This window comes from Rhagoletis zephyria, unplaced genomic scaffold (assembly GCF_001687245.7).
Source record: "Rhagoletis zephyria isolate East Lansing unplaced genomic scaffold, Rhagoletis_zephyria_1.1 Rzeph_scaffold_00034, whole genome shotgun sequence".
NCBI lineage: Eukaryota > Metazoa > Arthropoda > Insecta > Diptera > Tephritidae > Rhagoletis > Rhagoletis zephyria.
This window is the reverse complement of record NW_016157118.1, coordinates 709,398-731,453: the sequence shown is the minus strand read 5'-3', so window position 1 is coordinate 731,453 and position 22,056 is coordinate 709,398. Positions and strand designations below refer to the sequence as shown.

General features: G+C 35.1%; 1 protein-coding gene across 6 annotated transcripts in view; it reads right to left on the bottom strand.

Annotated features, from left to right (window-relative positions):
- LOC108364849 (neural-cadherin-like) overlaps positions 1-22,056 on the bottom strand; it is a 539,754-nt gene that overhangs the window by 33,575 nt on the left and 484,123 nt on the right. For all 6 annotated transcript variants that reach the window (XM_017618713.1, XM_017618702.1, XM_017618720.1 and 3 more), the window contains one exon: positions 13,228-13,417. In XM_017618713.1, coding sequence (XP_017474202.1) covers positions 13,228-13,417 — 190 coding nt within the window. The remainder of the gene's footprint in view (positions 1-13,227; positions 13,418-22,056) is intronic.

The following is a 22,056-nucleotide window of genomic DNA, read 5'->3' as shown; positions in this document are numbered from 1 at the left end:
ATACTTTCAAATTCATTAGAATCCACTTAAACAAGTAATTAAATACTTTTCAACATGAATTAGCAGAGTGCACTTTTCTTTTGTTTACAATTTGGTTGCCAAACACACTACAGCTGATCGTTTGACACATTTACTAGAATTTACCAGCAAAAAAATCTCGGACTAAAACTGGTAACTTCTGACAGAGAGAGAACCGTATTTACTCTCTTTTTTGTCCTCTCAATAGTCAGAGAACCGAGTACGGGATCGATTTCCAGTAAAATCTGACTGATTCTGACTATTTCTGACTAGTCCGGACTCGTACGGGATCGCAACTATAGCAGCAGTTAATTTTATTTAAAGAAATTACGTGTCGTCGTTTTCCGCTGTACCATGACATATATTTAGGCGCAATATTTAACTTCTTCTGGCAGGGCGACATCTGGGGTCTAGAATTTGCTCAAATAGCTTTGTTGCACTACCGCCGCGGCGCACCGGCAGCTTTAACAATTTTATAGTGGTTTTACGTTCTTTGGCAAATTACGCTCTGTTAGCCATAAATCTTACTATTTTTTGACCGCCTTTGAATCAAGACCCCTGGACCATATGGGGAATTCATTTATATTCTAAATTGCATTGTCATCGTGATTGGAACTATGCTGAAAATTTCAAGTCTCTAACTTGTCGGGAAGTCAGTTTAAAATCGATTGGAAATTTCCGCGATTTGTGCGCGATGATCAAGTTAAATAAAAGCTTATAAAAATAAGGGTATTGTTTGGCAAATATTCATAATCTGCTATCAGAATAATAGCAGTTAAAATAATTAAAAGCTTTAGCTTTATACCATGATTTGCCTTTATTATATTTGCACAAGAAATACTTATTTATCGTGGCCAGACCCACAAAAGTATTTATGTTTTTCTAAAAAAGTAAGTACGAAAGAGTATAAATTCGCCTTGGGTACAACAGAGATATTAATATTCAAATAAACTACCAATAAATACATACTTAAGTAAATATATTAAAATATTTAAAAAAAAAAAATCAAATTTTTTTTGTAGACGATGAGTAATCCCGATTTTCGGGGTTCTTGTTAGGAAGAAAATTACATAATAACTAGTAAAGAAAGATAATTTTATATACCCGGCGAAGGTATTAAATATCGCTATTTCAACTTTCTCTAATCCTCCTTGGCATGATAAGCAGGGGGGTTTTCCCGAATTCAAACGTTTTCGGTAATACTTATGCTCAGTTAAACTTAATCAAATAATTGAACCAAGTAACTATTAACTTGGAGTAAATTAGCGTACTCAGTTATTCAAATATCGCAGTTTTCGTATTTCTTAAATTTAGTGTTATACGGGAAGCGGGTGTAATTTTAGCCCGATTTGAAAAATTTTCAACGAATTGCTTTTCCGTACCAAGGTTATCAAGTGCACCGAGTTTGAGTTTGAGTCGTTACCAAGATGCAAATTTGTAGTCATAGGTCGTCGGCGCCACGCCCATTATCCACAAATTTATAATAATCTAGTTTACTGCTAAGTGGTAATTGCCATCATCGATTTTGACTGAAATAGCTTGAGTAGTTACTGATTTATCGCAGTTTTCGTGTTTCTGTAAATTACCGTTATATGCGAGGTGGGCGTGATTATTGCCGGATTTAAAAGATTTTTCGGGTGGACCCTATGCAAGCCTGGTACCGAGTTTGCGTAAGGATTCGTGAAATGTCTACTGAGATACAGGATTTCATCGCAAATGGGTGGGGTAATGCCCATTTTCCAAAACTGTCATAACAGTATTATTTTGCACCAAAATTCAACTTTACATACTAATTTCTAACAATTTGGATCCAATATTTAATGAAATATAGCAGTTTTTTTTTCAATAATACCGTTATATGGGACGTGGGCGTGGGTCCAATCGGATTTCGCCCATTTTCAATACCTTGGATAAAGAGAAACCTACATACCAAATTTCTTTGAGATATAATATAATGATCACCCGTGAGACTAGCCCGAGCAGCCAAACTCGCCCGACTTGCTCAACTTGCCCAGTTTGCACTTGCCAAACATGTTCACATGCACACCTGATGTCTCCCTCCTGGAGAAATTTTCACCGCTTTTCACCTTTATACACAAATTTTTTACCATTTTATTCTCCCTCCCATTCAACTTCTTTCTTACCGTTTTGCAAGTCTTGCCTGTGCTCATCGTGCTTGTCTTGCCCGCCTTGCTCGTCCCGCTAGTGTTTCCCATCTATCTGGCGAACACACTCCGTGGGTAATCTGTTACCTGTGGTATCAGAATAAAGTCTCTGGTCAGACCTCGAAAGAAGGAGATTTCTACCAGTTGAGCCTCCACTCGACTCAAGACTGGTAGTCTTTGACTGGGTGCCCCAAGATTGTCAAGCCCGTAGTTTCACTTACGCGGAACCGCCTGGGGAAGGACGAACGGACAGACAGACATGGCTTAATCAATTTCTCCGTTTATCCTGAGCATCAGTGTTGCCAGAACTTTTTGGACGAACCGGCTAAATTGGCAAATAAACCCGGCTAAAAACGGCTAAAATGTTTAAACTAAATTTCACATGTTTTATTTAAATAAATCACGAGTAAAAAGACTATTTCTTGGAGAGAAGTTACAAATTCGAGCCGGAAAAAATTTTGCCAGCAAGAATTTTCAATTACGATAAACATATGATTGTGGCACATGGTTGGATTTTTCGTCGACGATAATTTGAATAAACAAGTTCGTGAAATTTAAAAATTTACAAACTGGAGCAATTTCAAAATGAAAAATGTAAGTTAATACTTGTTTACTTAATTAATTTAGTTAATTCCAATGATTTGAAAGGTACTCGGCAAAAAAAACTGTGTTCTTAATCGGAATGCAATCTCAACCAGGGTCGATATGNGCGATGCAAATTTTGAAACGTATGTTGAAGAAAGTCGGACTGACAAGATACATATATACACGTAGATCCTGTTTTTTGCCTCTCTGAAAGAATTTTAAAAATTCTATACAAATTTCTTTTGTTTGAAATGCAACCGTGGACACTAGCTGGCAGAAAAACTTGCAAATTTGCGTTCGTACAGAAAATTGCAAGTTTCTCTACATGAGAGAGAATTTGGGAGCATTTTTTCTTACTATCTGATATTTTGAGTGATAATTCCCACTGGATTTTCGACGAACAAACCTATTGTCTTCCCTACAAGGCCTTTTCAGACTGACTGATTCTCAATATACTCAAATAGAAACCAATACACATAAAAAACGGTGTAAAAATTTCTCTTCAATTTTAAGGCAGTAAAACAACGACCTTAACTTAACATCAACCGAGGCCATATGTTGACAAGGGATGCAAAATCACAGTTACGCAAAAGAACTTGTCAGATTTTTCAGAAATCCCTTCAATTCTGATGAAAAATAGAATGCCAAAAGACTGCAGATCTCCCATTTAGATGACCGGTCATATGACCGGCAGATGTCTCGTAGGATTCCCAGAGAGTTTTGCTTTACATAGAAATTTGTGCTCCTTTATTTTCGTTTTGACTCACTTCAGTGTTGCTTCCTTTAATTCAGTTGGCATTCGGTTTTTGGAATTTAAATAAGTTCTCAGCAAAAAAGTTTGTTTAAAAAAATATTTAAAAAAATACATATGTGTACATAGTGCTTGAAAATATCAACTTTTCCCTTACCTTAAACCTTTGGGAGTGGGCAAAAATGATGTTTTGTAATTTAGGCAGAATTGAATATGCGCTATCTTGGAAGACAATATCTACATGTGATATTTATTCTGTTTGTTGGCACTATATCCAAACACAAACGCATCTTAAGTGTCTTTACAGTGAAACAATTTCTTATTTTCTTTCTTTTAAAACTTCACACTTAAAATTAAGACATTTATAACAAACATTTTATGAAGAAAATCCCTTCTTCGTTTAAAATAAGAATAATCGAAATCGGCCCAATTTCATACAACCCTGCCTGACAAGAAAATTTTCTCCACGATAAGGCTAGTAGCCATTTCTAACAGATTTTGGGTCGCTTAATCAAAAATGGAAAAATACGTATTTGAAATTTAAGAAAACAAGGCAATAGCAAAATCGGCTAATTTATTTATTTATTTATTTAAAACTAAACTTATAATTAAAAATTACAAGCTAGTGAATTAAGAACGATAGCAACACAGGCCTTACGCTCATCAGTTGTAATACATTTTGATAGTGTGTGTATGTATTGTTAACTTAATATACTTATAAACTATATACTAAAACTAAACTTACATAATGTATTTATTTAAACTAATAGATACGAATGTATGTACAGGATTTTTCTTATTTATTTTTAATTTTGATATCTGGTGATATAGTTTCGATCGTTTTAAAAATGAAGATATTTTAGTGATACTGTTGTCATCTACTGTAGCAAGAAGTGATGTCGGGAGGGTATTTTTAAAAATTAATGTCCTCAGGTGGCTAAAGTGAGTATAGTCATTTAAAATATGTTTTATGTCTAAAGCGGTATCAGAGTTACAATAGCTACAACAAGGGCGAGGTGATTGGGATATGTAATGCTGGTGTGTTATTTTTGTATGTCCTAACCTTAAGCGCTCAAATTTAGTTATGTCTAGTCTTGTCTTTGGTGTAATGAATTTTTTCGGGAAAAATTTGTCTATGTTAATTTCTTGGTACCAGGCTGAAGTACATATGTATGAAGGAACTTTGTTGAGTTTGTGAATAATGTATTTTTATGTGTTTTAGCATGTCTCCGTAACTGTAATTATGAGAAAAACTGAGAGGGGAAGATATAGCGGCTTTAGCTGTTTTATCAGCAAACTCATTCCCCGGGATAAGAACATGCCCAGGTACCCAAAGAAGTATTATTTTCGGGTGACAATTAATTAGCTGATTTCTTATTTCTGTCGCATAGTAACTATTGTTATTTATATTTTGTATAGATTTAAGAGCAGAAAGGGAGTCTGTGCAGATTAAATGCTTACCACTCCGATTTTTTAGTATAGATATTGCTTGGAAGATAGCAATAGCTTCTGAGGAAAACACGGATGTGTACCCAGGTAGCAGTGATGTTGTAATTATGGAGTTTATACTTGTTACGCTGTAAGATGTAGCAAGATTATTTTTGGATCCATCCTTGTATGTAAAGGAATAATCAATATATTTGGTTGCCAATTCATTAAAGAGTATACGGAAAGCTGCTGGTGAGGTAGTCTGTTTATTAAATTTATGGAGGCTGGTGTTTATACATGATTTAGCAAGAAGCCATGGTGGACTTCAACAGTTTATTTTTTTAATTGGGGATATGGGGAGGTTTATTTGCTTACAGGCATCAAAAATTCTGTATATTACTGGAGAACTTGTCGTGTATATTATTTTATGTTTATCAGCTCTTCTCACTATTTTTAAAAGAGGGGTGTCTTGGCTGTTGAGAATTAATTTGGAAAGTTTTAGTAGTGCCATGTCACGTTGCATCTCTATGGGTTTAATGTTGGCCTCAAACAGTAAATTGGTGATCGGAGTAGAACGCAAAGCGCCAAATGATAAGCGTATAGCAGAATTTATTATTGTTTTTAACTTAGAGAGTTGAGTTTTAGGTGCAAAGCCATAAAGAAATATTGCATAATTAACTTTAGATATTATGAGGGCATGAATTGTAGATATAAGTGACGATATATTGCAGTTGTATTTTACACATGAGAGACATTTTATGATATTTAGCTTTTTAATTAAAGAATTCCTCAAATATGATATATGGTTAGTCCACCTGTACTTTTGGTTGAAGATTACTCCAAGAACTTTTAATTGTGTAACATTGGGGATGTGTACGTTACCTGCGAGGATTTTGCATGTGCACCCGTGCTTTCGGCAAACGTGTAAATGTTTGCACTTGTCGAAAGATAGTTGGGCTCCAGAGTATTGGCACCATTCTGAAATATCATTTATTACATTTCGAATGTCGATTGAGACATTTTTACGTTTGCCAAGCTTTTTAATTAAATTGAAATCATCAGCATATGCTACGAATTCGAGATTTTTGTATGAAGAAATAATATCACTAACTTTATTAAAACCAATTAGGAAAAGAACTACAGAAAGCGGTGAACCTTGAGGTATACCATTCGCAAGCGGACGGACGGAGGAGTACACATTTTTATTTTTAACTATAATTTTACGGTTCGACATAAAATTTTTAACATAACTAATTATTTTGGAGCCTACTTTCCATCTAAAAAGCTGGCCAGCAATGACATGAACACCTATTTTATCGAATGCATTTGCAAAGTCCAAAGAGATAATTGATGTATGATTTTTTCGAGCCAGAGATCCTGCAATCAGATAGTCTAGATAAACTAGACAATCCGACACAGACCTTCCCTTTTTAAATCCCAATTGGTGGCTATTGATTAGTTTATCTTGAGAGATAAACTACCATAGCCTTTGAGCGATAATTTTGTCAAGTACCTTTGCAATACAGGGCCAATATCCCGTCTATATGACGTTATCATTGTTCTATCCTTATTGGGTTTTAGAATAGGGATTATAGTACTGGTTTTGTAAGATTGCGGGATGTGTGTGTCGAAAATCGAATTGTATAATTTTAGCAGCCTAACTTGACAAGTTTTTGGTAAATTTTTAATCATTGGATAAGTAATCCTGCCCATACCAGGAGTTTTACCTCTAAGAGTTTTAATCGCGTGTGTCATCTCCGCCAATGTAATCGGATTTTCTATATGCTTGGCTTTATTGGAAGGGAGATTAACTGGTGTAGAGGATAAATATTGAGTTTTTGCATTTTGAAATGTAGTTGGAAAGTTTGAGTCCTCAGAGTTTTCTGACCAATATTTACAAAATTCTTCCGCAATAGCATCAGGATTTGTGACGTTAGGAAGAGATGGGTTTAAATCACTAATACAATGAATTGTACTTGGCTTGTAAAGACCATTAAGAAGCTTGATGTTTGTCCAGATTTTATGTGAAGATGTACTAGGAGAAATTTCTGATGTAAGTTCAAGCAAGGCATTTTGTTTGGCTATTTTTAGCTCCCGTTTGAATAAAGAATTTGCACGTTTGTAATAGGTGACATTTTGTGGGGTAATAGAGCGGTTAAGTAATCGCCAGCAATAGTTTTTGTTGTTTTTTAAATGCTGTAATTCTTGGTTCCACCACGGAACTTTTTTATGTGGTTTCGGCTTTGATTGAGGAATTGACAAGCTTGCGCTTCTCAGAATTATTCTCTTCATAACAGCAGCTTCTTTGTTAACATTGGAGCTAAGAGGTAGTAATTCGCTGAGTTCGCAACAGATATTCGTATAGTTAACCCAATCGGCCTGTCTTGTTAGGAAATGAGGCTTCGCTTTTAAGAGAGGAGAACATTGTGTTTGAAAAAGAGAAATGGTGATAGGGTAGTGGTCACTGCTGTGGGTGTCGTTTTCAGTTTGCCATGTACAGTGGAGACTTAAAGTTGGAGAGCAAAAATGTGTGTGGGAGTTGTGAGTGCTCAGGTGGGTTGGAGAGCCGTCGTTTAATAATACAAAATTTGAGGTGTTAATAAAATTGGAGAGAGTTGATCCTCTGCTATTATTCCTCGGAGAACCCCAATCAGAATGCCAAGCATTGAAATCACCTGTTATCATGTAGGGGTGATTTATTGAAGAAAAAACATTATCCAGGTTGTTGGTGTGGAATCGTTTGTTGGGAGATATATATGCAGAAACTATTGATATTTTATGCTTGGACACTATTGTAGCTGCAATGGCCTCAAAATCAGTATTAATTGGGATTTGCGTGTGTTGGATTGTTGAGTGGATCAACAAAGCTACGCCACCGTGTGCCGATGAGGTCGAATTGAAATTGTAAATATTGTAGTTTGGGGTTATAGGAATATCATTGAGAGAATAAAGGTGGGTTTCTTGCAGGGAAATTATGTGGGGATTATTAGCGCGTATTAATGTTTGCAGCTCTATGTAATTATTTATATATCCATTAATGTTCCACTGTATAATCTTTAGCATTTGTCAAGTGTTCGAGATAGATTAATATCATGGTTGTAACTTTACCCCATATGATAGTAGGTAACATAAAATAATCTAAAAATAAAAACAATATATGTATGATTAAATGCACTCGTATAACAATAATGTATAAAAGCGACTTTGTTGAGAGATTTTTGTAATTAGTTGAGGTGTATACAGTTTTAAATAACGGAAGGTAAAGGTGAAGGTAATAAAAAATCATATAGTATTGTTTAGTGAGTGGATTTGATTTAATATATGTGTAGAATAATAATAAAAATAGATCTTTATAAGCATACTGAAATATTGGTGTATGTGATGTGATAAAGAAAGAGGCGTATTTATCAATTTTTGCTGAATATATCATCGCCGGAGTATGTGGGTGGAGGTGAGTGGCGTGGCTTTTTTGTTGTTCTTGTTGATTTGATTTTTTAACAATATGCTTTGGAGTATTTCTAGGGAGAAGTTTAATATTTGTTGGTATCTTACTGGTGGGGGAGCGAGGTTCGTCTGCATCAGAAGTACCGTTGCCGCCAGTAGTGGTGATGGGACTGAAATCGGCCTGCATGGAGCTCATTGGCTGAAGGTGTTTACTCGTTGAGGAGAGTTCATTTATCTCTGTTTGATTATGTTGTATTGTGGTTGTTGTAGTTGGTGTTATAGCTGTGAAACGCACAATTTCAGCGCAAGTCACGTCATCCTTGTTGTGGCGCTCTTTGTATATTTTTGTTTCTGTACGATGGTCAACCTTCTCAATGGTTTTTATCGCCTGCAATTCTTTTTGTTGTAAAAATATAACGCATTTTTTGTCAATAGCACTGTGGTTAGAATCATTTAGTTTATTGTTGGTGCAATTAATGCACGACGGGGATTTTGGGCATTTTTCATCATCGGATAACAAGTGATATTTTTCGCCACAGTTTTGACAAGTCTTTTCACTTCTGCACCATTTCGCTTTGTGATTATACTTCCAACAATTTTTGCACCTCATTGGAAGAGGGATGTAAGGTCGTACAAATATTTTCTCATAGCCAATATTTATTTTCTCTGGAAGTGTCATCGATTGGAATGTCAGAATTATTAATCCAGTCTCATTTAGACAATCATTTTCTTTTTTGAGAATTTTCTTAACTTCCTTTATGCCTTGATCACGTAACTCGTTAAGAATTTCATCTTCCTGAATTCCCCTTAAATCGTTGGAATAAATTATGCCTTTGTAGACATTTAATGATGGGTGCTCAGTTATATCAACTTGAATGGAGGAGTTGAGAGCGGTGAGGGTAATTAGTTTTTGAGCTTGGGTTAAATTTTTTGTGAGGAGAAGGCGAGTACCGTTTTGAAGTTTTTTGCATTCTTTAATTTCACCACAAACTGCATCGATGGTTTTTTTTAATTAGGAATGGAGAAATATCGTTTAAGTTTTTTTCACTATTAACACGCTTCATTATAAGGTATTTGGGTCCAGGACAAATTGTTATAAGTGTTTTGCCTTTATTAAGCTGAAACCCATCAGTGTTTTTTATATTGAATATATCGGGTGGGTCACCCATCGTCATTGTTTTTTGAAGTCAAGTACCAAGCCGAAATTTAGTTAATTAACGTAGAAGAAACGAATATCAACAACTATTACTTGAATATGACAAGGGGTTTTAACGGTTATAATCCACAAATTGATGCTCAGGAGAAAAGCTACGCTGTCTATTTATAACCGAACACTATCAATACACTTATGCGTGTGCACTGCACAAAAGGTCAAGAGAGACTGACTTTGTATTTTATTTTGGCACATTGTATGGCGAAGAGCTAATCAGTTTTGAAAAAACCGGCTAAAAACGGCTAATTTTTTTCTGCAAAATGGCTAACAAATCGGTTGCCGGCTAAATCGAAATTTCTCCGGCTGTTTGCTATCGCAACCGGCTAAATCTAGCCGGAAAACGGCTAAAATGGCAACACTGCTGAGCATTATGTATCACGCCGATATATAAACAAAAAGCCTGAAAAGCTGTCCGCGCCTGAAAAGCGATTTGTGGAGTTCTACTCTAAGGCCCGTTTTCTCAAGTAGCCCTTTAAACAAAAATTTTGTTCTTAAAAAATTAGTTTGAAAGGCACATAAATTCTATAACCCACTTAAGAAAGCGGCGTAAGTAGGGATGAAACAAAACGAGCAAATAGAAGTACATACTCGATATATAGTAATTTTGGCATCGATACTTTTGAACCAAGTACTGAGCAGGTATCGAAAAACAAAAACTCGTATCGAAACCCGATACCACGGTAAATTTGGCTGCGGCCATTTTTCCTTCACTTGTTGTTTATGGGTGCTTAAATGCCAGCGAATACCGCGATAATGCGACAAAGTCGATACAGAGCAAAGAATACGCGCTCCAATTGTTTCACCAAAGTCGATGTAATGCGCCCCAACTGTTCGAGTGGTAGAGTGAACTGGATGAATGTTCAGTGCACACGCTTCAACGCGATGCTAAGCTCACTGAGTAACTCTACGAGTTTTACGCGCATTAGTATGTGAATACCTTGAATAAAATTCTAACAGTGCTCTTACACGATATGTATTTCCATATGTAATTGCTACTTTTTTGTATCTACTCGCATGTACCATATATTGGAACGTACCAGAAAAGTAGCATTTACATGTCCAAATAAATATCGTGGAAGAGTGTTATGAAGGTAACGGAAGTCTAGAGTTATTGAACAAAATAAACAAAGAAGAAAAAGAGTAGGGTACAAAGAGACGATTAAAAAGTTTTTGGAACAAACTGAAATATTCCAGAAAATTTATTGGTCTTGAAAAAATGGATGTCAAATTGAAAAATTATTCTAGTTCGCGGTATCTAGATACCAGAAAATCTTTCATATTTTAAATGCTTTTAAGAAGTTCTTTTATTAAAATTTCATTCGTATCATTTTGTTTCTATACTCTTCACACTACTGATTGTATGTTTAATTCTACCAGGTGAAGTAATAAGGAAACATTTTTGAAACTATCGTTTTAAATTTTTGGCTCATAATTTTTGTACATAAAAGTCCATTTTCACTGCACGGAAATCTTTGGAAAATTTTCTATTACTGAGAAGTACAACAAATAACGACTGTTCTCAGAAATATTTTATGAGCACATTTGTTATTTAACGAGATTAACTTTCTTGTAATCTTTTTCAATAAATTGTCTGTGTTAAATACTATTCATTATTAAACGTATACTTTGGAGTTTAGGATTCTCAGATAATAGTTGACGTATGGAATAAAAAAACACAAAATTGAACTTATTTAGTTCATACGGAATACCTTCATAGCCAAAAGTATCGATATGAGTAGGTATCGTTTTACTTTAGATCCGATATTTTTCAGGTATCGATACTTTCCTTCGATACTAGTTCCAAGTAAAAGTATCGATACCTGCATGTTTTTTTTCTTTTCGGTCTTAAATTACTTAAAAAACATAATAGAAAAGAAACTCATATGAAAATTCAAATTTAACAACAACATATACACCCAAAAAAACGGGCTAGGCATGGGCAACCCCACATCGGCGATCCTTATGGAGGTATTCATGCAGAATTTGGAAGAAATGTACATGGAGTATCTTACGTCACAACAAGTAGCGGCGTTCTACACCAGATACGTTGATGACATCATATGTATTTCCTTTAACAAAGAAAAATGAGGAACAGATATTGGAATGCCTCAACAAACAGCACAGCAACATAAATTTCATAATGGAACAATAAATGGAAGGAAAGCTAAATTACTTAGATCTGACGATTAAAATAAATAAGCACCAGTAGTCTGCAATATGAAATTTTTGGGATGCCCACAGCCACAGATACAATAATACATAATACTTCGAACCATCCTCATCAGCATAAAAAAGCCGCCTTTAGATAGATGATCAATAGAATTTAGCGAATACCACTAACAAAAGAAGGATACAAAAAAGAACTGAAGGCAATATATGTCATAGCCGCTAATAACGGATACAAGAGAGATCTGGTAGAGGAAATCCGAAGGGAGCACAAAAACAAAAAGCCAAACAAAGAAGAAAACAAATGACAAAAATTGACTAGCAAAGCTATTTCAGAAACACAACCTTCACACATCATGCAGAACAAATAACCACGCGGGAAGGATACTACGGAACACCACAAACCAAGAAGACCCATTGGATAAACAAGGAGTGTATAGGTAACTTGCAAATACCAGAGTAGTTATATAGGTCAAACAAGACGTAAAATAAAGAGAAGATTCCGCGAACATTTAAGAGACTATAACAAAAAGACACAGAAACCGAGCGCAATACCAGAGTGAAATTTTGTTAACCGCATGTTTAACAACAAATGTTCAACAACGCAAATAAGAAAGGCAGCGAAACTACTGCATGTACAACATAAAAGCCAACGACTAAACGTACGAAAATGTGGAAGTATACAAACTAAAAACCTTCGACGGCAAAATAATAAACGAACCAACAAATACCACGTCGGATGTTATAATCGAACCCCTAAAATTGATTTAAGAAAAAAAATAACAAAACAACAGGCATGTGCACTCCGAACACACCAAAAAGTACCACCAGGGCAACAATTATCGACCTTTACCTACCTGCAGGCAGAACCATATAGCGGCAACATAACGGATGTTAATATCGAGACACCGAAGATGAACCTACTTCTAAAAAAATGACACCATGGCATATTTAATAATTAATCATCGACGAAAATTACATGACCTGAGATAAATGAACATAAATTAAGGGCAAAAACTCGAAAGAGACAGAACGAAATTAATCATCGACGAAAATTACATGACCTAAGATAAATGAACATAAATTAAGGGCAAGAAGAGACAGAACGAAAAATTACACTGAAGATGGCACAACGCCGAAACCGGTTTGTCTGCAAACCAAGCTTGACCAGGGATGACGGAAATTCGTTCCAAAATAAATCATAAGAAAATCTGAATCGCTAAGACTTTTGATTTGAACTTAATGTCTTCAGCGCAGAAAACACAAAAACTCAATTTTCTGAGAATTAAATGTCTAACGATTTTTTATTTTGGTCTTATACTTATACTTATATACGTATCGCGTGATACAAATACACACCTGAAATTTGTATGAGTTAATCATTTACTTTTAATTTATTTTGCTAAACTATGTACATACACGTTTTTTTTTCTAAGACTTAACTTATTTCTACTCACCTCTACACGTATCGTCAGATTGTATTCCTTTATGCTCTCGTAATCCAACGGATGATTCACCTTTATATCGGCCCATGTATCCCCATTATCCGGTCTTTGTTGTAAGTAAAACGTATGAAACTTGTTGGTTTGTGCGGTGGACCCAGGCATTAGTCGGTAAAAAACAGTCGGATTTCCTTCGATACCCGAACTGATAGCGCGATTGCCGAAACAAAATTTGAGTGAAAAATAGTCAGTATTAGTGAAATAGACAAGCTGGTATAAAATTACTATAAATAATCGCAAAGGTTAATACAATACTTGTGGGAGCCGCCAAATAAAATATGATAAAGTGGTAAATCAGGATTCAATAAGTTTGCGAACTTTTTAAAAAAGAACAAATCGATTGATTTACGTGTCATTTTATCACATTTTATTATTGACTAGATGAATTTTTGTTTAGTAAATAATGTGGCCATTCGAGCAAATATCCGGTAAAATTGTGAAATATTTAAAAAATTTTCTATTATTTGGGTATTTTGTAAAGTACTCGAAAATCAAGTTGTGCATTAGTTAGCACAGCAAAAAGTTGTAGCCTAATGATAGGAAACGATCAAACTTTATTCAACAGTTGAAAATATTGCTAAAATTTAATTGATCTTTATATGGGTATTATTTTTAGCAGAGGCTCAAAACTGGAGGGAAAGCCTTAGTCCAATTTGCAACTAATCATACTTTAAGAATTGATTTCTCATTACGCAATTTTTAAAGGTAAAACCATTTGTTGGTATTTATTATTAGATGCAGAAATAATACTTTTTAAATGATATTATAACAAATTCTTTCAAATATTTGCACGAATTTTGGAGAGTGTACTAGTTTTACTTATAATAATAGAAAGGCAATTGAATACAAAAAAATTTTTTCTATAGATAATTGTTTTTACAGAATTAAATAAGTGATTTATCTGCATAAGAAAAAAAAACATTGTTGTTTTAATTTTTGAATGCGCATGCGTCATAACAAAATACAAAAAATATTTATGGCGCACATATTTGCGTAAGTAAATACGGTACATGTATACATAGTATAGGTATAGGTATAGGTTTATGGAAAAAAAGTGCGAAAATGAGATGTGAGACTTTAAAAAGGAAGAAAACTGCTTAAATGTGATATTTGCTGAAGCATGTCAAAAAATATATACATACTTTTATGTTAAAAACATAATCGTTTACCATAAGAAAGGGGCGTTCAACAAAACAGATGTAAAATGGCATCAAAACACGTAATTACCATTAAAAATACATATATTAAAGCCCAAAAACATAGTTGATAAGGGTGTGGAATTAAAAAAATCGCAACATAAAACAGACTTGCTCTTTTTCTTATACATACTAAAAACAAAACAACAAATCATTTTGTAAATAAACAGACCCATACGGTTTAGACTGAGACAAAATAAAGCAAAAAACTTGCAGTTGAAATTGGCAGTGTGTGGCAGATGTGAGTGACATATTCCCACATATTGCTCGGCACAGTGACGGGCACGCAAAGATTAAATACCACGCTAAAAGACAAAATGGAGAAAACAAGGAGCAAAACAATAGCCTTTGAAAGAGGCTGTAAGGTATACACTTGGATAAAAAGCTCCGCAGGACCGAAGGATCTATAGGAAATATATATGAAATGGGGGAATATATAGGTGTGGAAATTGTGTTATTTCTACACATATGTATGTATATATATATATATATATATACATTTGTACATACATATACATATGAATGTGTGGGTTTAAATTTAGAGGATTGGGCTATAATTTATTGCAGGTGACGCAATAAGAGTATTGGCGTGTATGTATGTAGATGATAGGCATTCTTTTTAAGGTGATTTATATGCTGACTGATTTTTCTTGTTCGCATTATTTAACGTGCATCTGTTTTATATCCTTATCTAGTGCTGTGCTGTACATACATATCACTTTACTCCAATCTACTTTGTATTTTTCATCAGATGTATGTATTTATGTATGTTGGTGTAAATTTATTATAAAGGCCAATTAAAGAGCTTGTTAAGGATTTAGGTTACCATGTTAGAGAAGTAGCTGGTTACCGATCGCATGAGCGTTGCTCGTGTTGAATATCAACGTGGAGTTTGTATGCATAAGGTGAAGTCTTAAGTAGTGGATTACATCTGAAATTATTTGCAGTCATTTGCCCTTTAGATTGCTATATTCCCTAACTGATAACATAAATTTGGGGCTATAAAATAATGACCAACCTGCGACAATTTTATATAAATTTTTATGTAAATCTTTCCGCTGAATCCGAATACGAAATCTGAGTGTAGGAAAGTCAAACAGTTTTTGAAATACCATAGAAGTAAATTTCCTAAACAATTTACATTCGGTTTCTTACTTGGTGCATCCATACCGATTAACTATAATATCATTAATTGTGTTAAACTTTTGCTAAAATTTTAAATTATAAATTTGTATGAAAACCTTTTGCATCTATGTATTTTTACTTAAGTACTCATAACTTCTAAATTTAATATTCAATTTAGATAAGTACGGTCATATTGTACATCTAAAAAAGAAACCGGAAGTAAAACATTTTTTTATGTTGATGTATGTACAGAAAATGATTTTGTTAAATTTTTGTTAAATAGCAAATTTAATAATCGTATTGCAACTAAGTGCGCTTTTTTCAGATCTCGAAAAGACCGAAAGTTTGCTATGCCGTAAAAACTGTTCTACTTATTTATGTTTTGACTTTATGCTCGGTTGGAGTGGAAAATGATACATAAGAAATTATGGTCAAATGCCACCGGTCGAATTTCTTGTTGGCTAGTGTAATTGACATCCATACATATATTATATTTTTAATATGATTCTCTAAAAATTTGTTTTTATTTGCATATTAAATTCGAGAAAATTGTGCGTGGTCTTTGATTAATATTTATGTACGTACTAAAGATAAATCTTCGCCTTAGTTGCAACCAATGCAGAATATTTTAAATTTATATTTTTAAGTATACATATAAATGGGTTAATAAAGTCTATATCTAGTTTTTGTCGTCNAAAAAGAAGTCTGATGAGGAGATGTGGTGATCTCCGAAATAGTGCTATAACTTCTACCGCTTAGACTTTGTTGCTTTTTCAATTTTTCATAATAAACAATCGTGGTACAAAGCTCAATAAAAATATTAAAGATTAATTTTCTGGCCAAAAAATAAATAAATTTTTAAATTAAAACATACCTTCAGAATTTAAATTTTTTTCTCAAACTCTATTTGTCCTTGGCATGGTGGCCTGCACTCATGAAATCAACAGCGCTCAGAAAAATTCAAAGGATATAATGAGGCGCGGAAATGTGCAGAAGCAGGCCCCTTTGATTCGTGCCCATAGATAGACCTACATAAATAAGATCTTTCATCTATCTCCGATTGGTCAAATTGCTCGAAAAGTGGCTGTTATTTCAGCAGTGAGATGTACGGAGGACAACGAAAACGATTGCCGAGGGAGTCTCATGTCTTATAAGCAGATCAGAGTCAAAGCTCTGTTAGTCTAGACCAGTGATTCCCAAAGTGCTCCAGGTGGACCCCCAGCGGTCCACGGAAGACTCGACGGGGGTCCACAGTGACTTGAAAAAAAATATGGGGGTCCATGAGTTGTAAATGGGGGTTCACGAAAATTTATCTGGTTTCGATGTAAATAGCCAGAATAGTTGCTTGATAGCCTCTTTATTTAACTTTAATTTTTTTGAGTGGTGTACAGTGCTCTTGACGCACTGTTGCACTTACCGTCACTTTGTGTTTTCATATTTGGGGAAGCCTTAAAGGCCACCTGCAGACCTGCTGGTATGACAATGAGTGGGGCCCGGCGAAAATTGCTGGCGGCAGAGATTTAAGAACTTGTATATTTTCAATGCTACATGATAGTACGCCACCATTACCTTTGTTGAAGAGATTCTATAATATTGAGTTCCCTGAGACTGAATGCTGGTTGGATTCCATCGCTGAGACCGGACTCACACATTGTCTAATCTTCACTTATGGCTCCAAAATTGACTCTGGGTCATGATCCGGGGTCTTTTTCGAGGTTAATGGAGATAAGCTTCACTTTTCTGTAAGGGAATATGCTTCGGTCTTCCAGGCTGAGGTAATTGCAATACTCAAAGCCATGGACTACGTGGTGGAACATATGTGGAGGGGATGGAGCTTACGTGACTGCAGTGACAACCAAGCTGCACTTAAGGCATTGACCAGCCCTCTATTTAAGTACTTCCAAACTAGTTCGGCAATGGAAATCTCGACTAAAATATGATGGTGAACATAACGAGGTTGTTTTACTCTGGGTGCCAGGTCACTCTGGAGTACCTGGTTATAAGACAAACTCATGTTGCCTTCAATCTCACAAGGTCTATCTAATATTTTGCTCTCACTGAGCAGACGACACTGCAGACAACTTGCTGGACTGCTGATTGGTCACTTCACGTGGCACAAACACCTGACTGTGATAGGCGTAAATGCCAAGTCCATTTGCCCATCTTGCCTTAAAGAAGATGAGACGGTGGAACACTTTTTGTGATTCTTCCTTGCTTGGTTATTTGTCATCGATTTTTTTGAACTCGTTCTTTTCTCTATTGTCAGTTTCTGAATTAAAAGTTTGGCGTAAAAAGCTTAGCCGTTTTGATGTTTTAAGTTTTGTGTTTTAAAAATGTGACACATATTTTTCGCCTCACTTTAAAACTCGGAGCCAAGGTGTATTAAACAAGGTGGTGTTGGGGCGACAGCTGAGTTTTTCGCCGTGGAGGCCATTACGTCAAAATGATGTGTTTGTTGTAACTCATACCAATGACAGTATGGACACCAGCGTATAATTTGTTAGTGTAATTTTTTACTTATATACGGCCAACACCACCTTGTTAAATACGCCTTGCTCGGAGCGATAAAAATAAAAATGATGGTATTAACACAAATAAACTATTTTACATATCGTAAGCTGAAATGCAAAAAGACGTAACAACATCGTAGATAAAATGGAAAAAGTCGTGACTAATATTATATTTTTTTTTTCATAAAATAATGTGGGGAGTTGTAATTCGATTAAATCCATCATATAAATCAAAAAGTGAATTTTGAATTTTTTATTAGTTATGACTTCTTGTCTTTCAAGGATGATGTTTGTTAGGTCTTTTCAGGTGATGATATACTCCACGTGCAAAGTCATAGTGAGCCGAACATTTGATGAGTTTATGGTAAAGATAGTGTAAATAACGCTAGCACTCGCAGAGCTCTTAAAAAATACAACTCTTCCGAGCGAGAGTATTTTGATTTATTTACGAGCTCTATTTTTTAAAACCTACAAGTGTGTAATCACATTATTTTTGTAAATAGAACACAAGAAAATATTTTATTTTTTATTTTGGCCACTCTGAGTTTAGTCTTTGAATTCACCCGCGATGCAAATTTACATTGTTAGATCTAATTTTCACATTTAATTTTTTTACGAGCTTTGGGAATATTTAGAAATGTATCAGCAGGGGGTCCACCGAAACCAGTAAATTTATGAAAGGGGTCTACGAGAAAAAAAGTTTGGGAACCTCTGGTCTAGACTTAGTTTTCGTAACTTAATTTAACTTAATATTTTGGCCAACCTGTTATATGAGAAACTGTGCTGGCAGTTAGTTAAAACTTAACTTACTGTATGAAACTTAAGAACCTCTAGGTTTTAGATTCTTAAGTTACGGCCTTACAGAAATAGAGAGCGGTGAGAGAATCAGGCTTGCCAGATTTTATTTTTTGTATTTCTCAAAAATAAATGAACGCAAACATATTTTTTTGCATGCATTTTTTTGATGTGGCATTTTAGTCGGCAAACTGCCAAGCAGCTGAAAAAGAAAACACAAAAACAAAATATTTCCGCTTCTGGCTTAAGTTGACGTGTTGAGTAACCATTGATGTTTGCTTAGCAAATTCAGCTACAGCCAAAGGTACGTAAACTTGTTTTCAAATGCACAATTTAATTTACATTCATTCAAACAAATTTGATTTCAGATTAAAAATACATTTCTCTGCAAATAATTAAAAATTGCTACAATGGTAACCCAAAAAGAAAACATCTTGTTACTTTTTTCGTTTACAACTGGTTCGAAACTATAGAAAATGGGGTGCAAAGCGAACTAGATCCCATATGTCGAATTTAGGACTGGTTCTGAACTATAGAAAAGGTAATGCAGCGGGGGACAATTTCCAATTCCTATGACATCGCTGCGTTAAATTCGCCAGTTGTTTGCATGCAAAAGAGACTTATCGCGAACTAGTAGTGGTTCTAAATGTACTAGAAGCGCACCCGTTCAAAACTAGAGATTTTCCCCACAGGGTAATATTGCTGCAACTATAGCAGTGCTCAGTCTGGTCCTCAAGTCAGTCCTACACATTTTTAAACTACTAAATATACATTCTACTGGAGCATTAGAAAAGGGCTATATTAGCAATGCAGATTTAAACTTATTTAATTGGGAAACTTATATGAACCTGAAGAATCTTTTACTTCAGAAACTTTTTTCCTATAATTTTCTGGATCTAATGAAGAATCAATACGAATATCCTTATGATCGAACAATGCGTGTTCTCTCCATTCATTACCGATATTTTGCAAGTTCAAAATAAGTTGAAAATATAACGATGGAATGAGAAAAATTATCGATAGCATTTTGAATATTTAGCAGCAAATGCAGATGTGCTTAAGAGCGAAAACCACCACAAAAGCGACTTGACAAACCAAGCGAAATATCCCTTTGCTTAAAGCTATTAATGTTGTGTATGGGGGTGTTTGAAGGTTTGACAAGCCGTTTGAGGAAAATGTGAACAAAAATCAAAATGTTCGCCATGTTGACGTTTCATCAAACCCCTTACCTTGTGTATGATAAAATCGCCTCATTCGCAGCGGAATTTTTACCGAATGAGGACGCAAAAGAGAAAAATCGAAGAAAACAAAACCCTTTTACATTGTGAACCGGAAGAAAACTAAAACTATTTGCTTGATTGAGTCATGTTTGCATGGTGTATGGTGAAATGGGAAAAGTAGGTTTGAAGAATGTTTGACAATCGGCTTGTGTGGTGAATTTGGCTCTTGACAAAACTTCGGAAAGCTTTGCATTTGCTGGTTGCATTTGTTATCTGCAAATATATCGAGAGAAAATTCCTCAAAATAAAAATCCTGAAAAAGTACTCAAGCGCACCCGAAATTCCTCACGTTATGAGGAATTACTCACAAAGTGGCTACACTGCCAAGATGTTAACTCAAATTTTTGTTATGTATTACCAAAATGTGAAAAAGCATCTGCAATTTTCTTGCTTCTTGAATCATAATATAATTTTTAGAAAAAACTGGACTTTTCACTCTTAGCAAGCGATATATAGTTTTAAAAAGTGAAATAAAACTGTTTTTTTTTAAGTAGCACATTTCGCTTTACTAATTTAATTTTTGTCAAATCATGAGAGTGAGAGAGATATGAAATCACATGCAGGCTTTTGCATGCGATCCTAATAAAAATTACTACATCGATCTACTAACGAATGACCCCAAATTCTGTCAGAAATGTCGGTCTTAATTACCATCAATTGTCTGGTACTGTTCTTGCTGGGTATTTATATACCCTGCAAAAAATGGGACTAATCCGGGATGACTCCGGGAGCAATCGCAAAGGAGCATGCGACTAATACCACTTTTGATCTCTTTATATGGAATCAACTGATCGCTTTTGTTCGGGCATGTCCTATGCAGAGACTAATTGTTCACCTTTATACCCGAACGGGTATAAAAAGCGACTAGTCACTTTAAAAATATAAAAATAAAAATTTGCGCCAGCTGAGATTCGAACCGGGGTGCTCAGTTTTGTTAGGCGAATACTCTCTCTGTGTGCCAACGCCGCACATGAAATTTCATTGACTAAGAGCGTACATATCATTAAATCGTTAATAGTACCCGTTAGAGATGAGTTGGGGACTAATTGATCTCCAATTATACCCATAAGGGATGAGTCGAGCCTAATTGACCTCCATTAGTACCCGTATGCGACTACTTGCGACTAATTAATGCCCAATTGTACCCGATTGAGAGTAATCTCGGAATACTCTCTTTAGAGATTAGTCGCACAATTTTTTGCAGGGTATCGACAGGTCTGAGTTGTCTATGTATAAAATACGAACACATTCAAAATACCACTTCAGGCGCAAATATTTGAGCAAAAGCGCAATTCGCCCTGAAGCGTGTGACCTCTTTCGCATGCAAGTATAGGAGTGCTGAGCAACAGGCCCAAGAACGGAGCATTGAGTATATTCCCTTCAGTGCGCAATTATCCCCATGAAATAAAGTTACTAGTTCTGAGATGGTATATAAAAGAACAAGACTTGGACTGGTTGCTTTGTTAAAAAATTCCGATTTCCGCTGGTAGACGAAGTGTAAAAAATNCCATGTTGACGTTTCATCAAACCCCTTACCTTGTGTATGATAAAATCGCCTCATTCGCAGCGGAATTTTTACCGAATGAGGACGCAAAAGAGAAAAATCGAAGAAAACAAAACCCTTTTACATTGTGAACCGGAAGAAAACTAAAACTATTTGCTTGATTNAGTATATTCCCTTCAGTGCGCAATTATCCCCATGAAATAAAGTTACTAGTTCTGAGATGGTATATAAAAGAACAAGACTTGGACTGGTTGCTTTGTTAAAAAATTCCGATTTCCGCTGGTAGACGAAGTGTAAAAAATTCAAATCTAACCACGATTCGTTCATCTGTGCAAGCATCAACGTGCACGAACAAACTATTGCGTTGTTGTTGT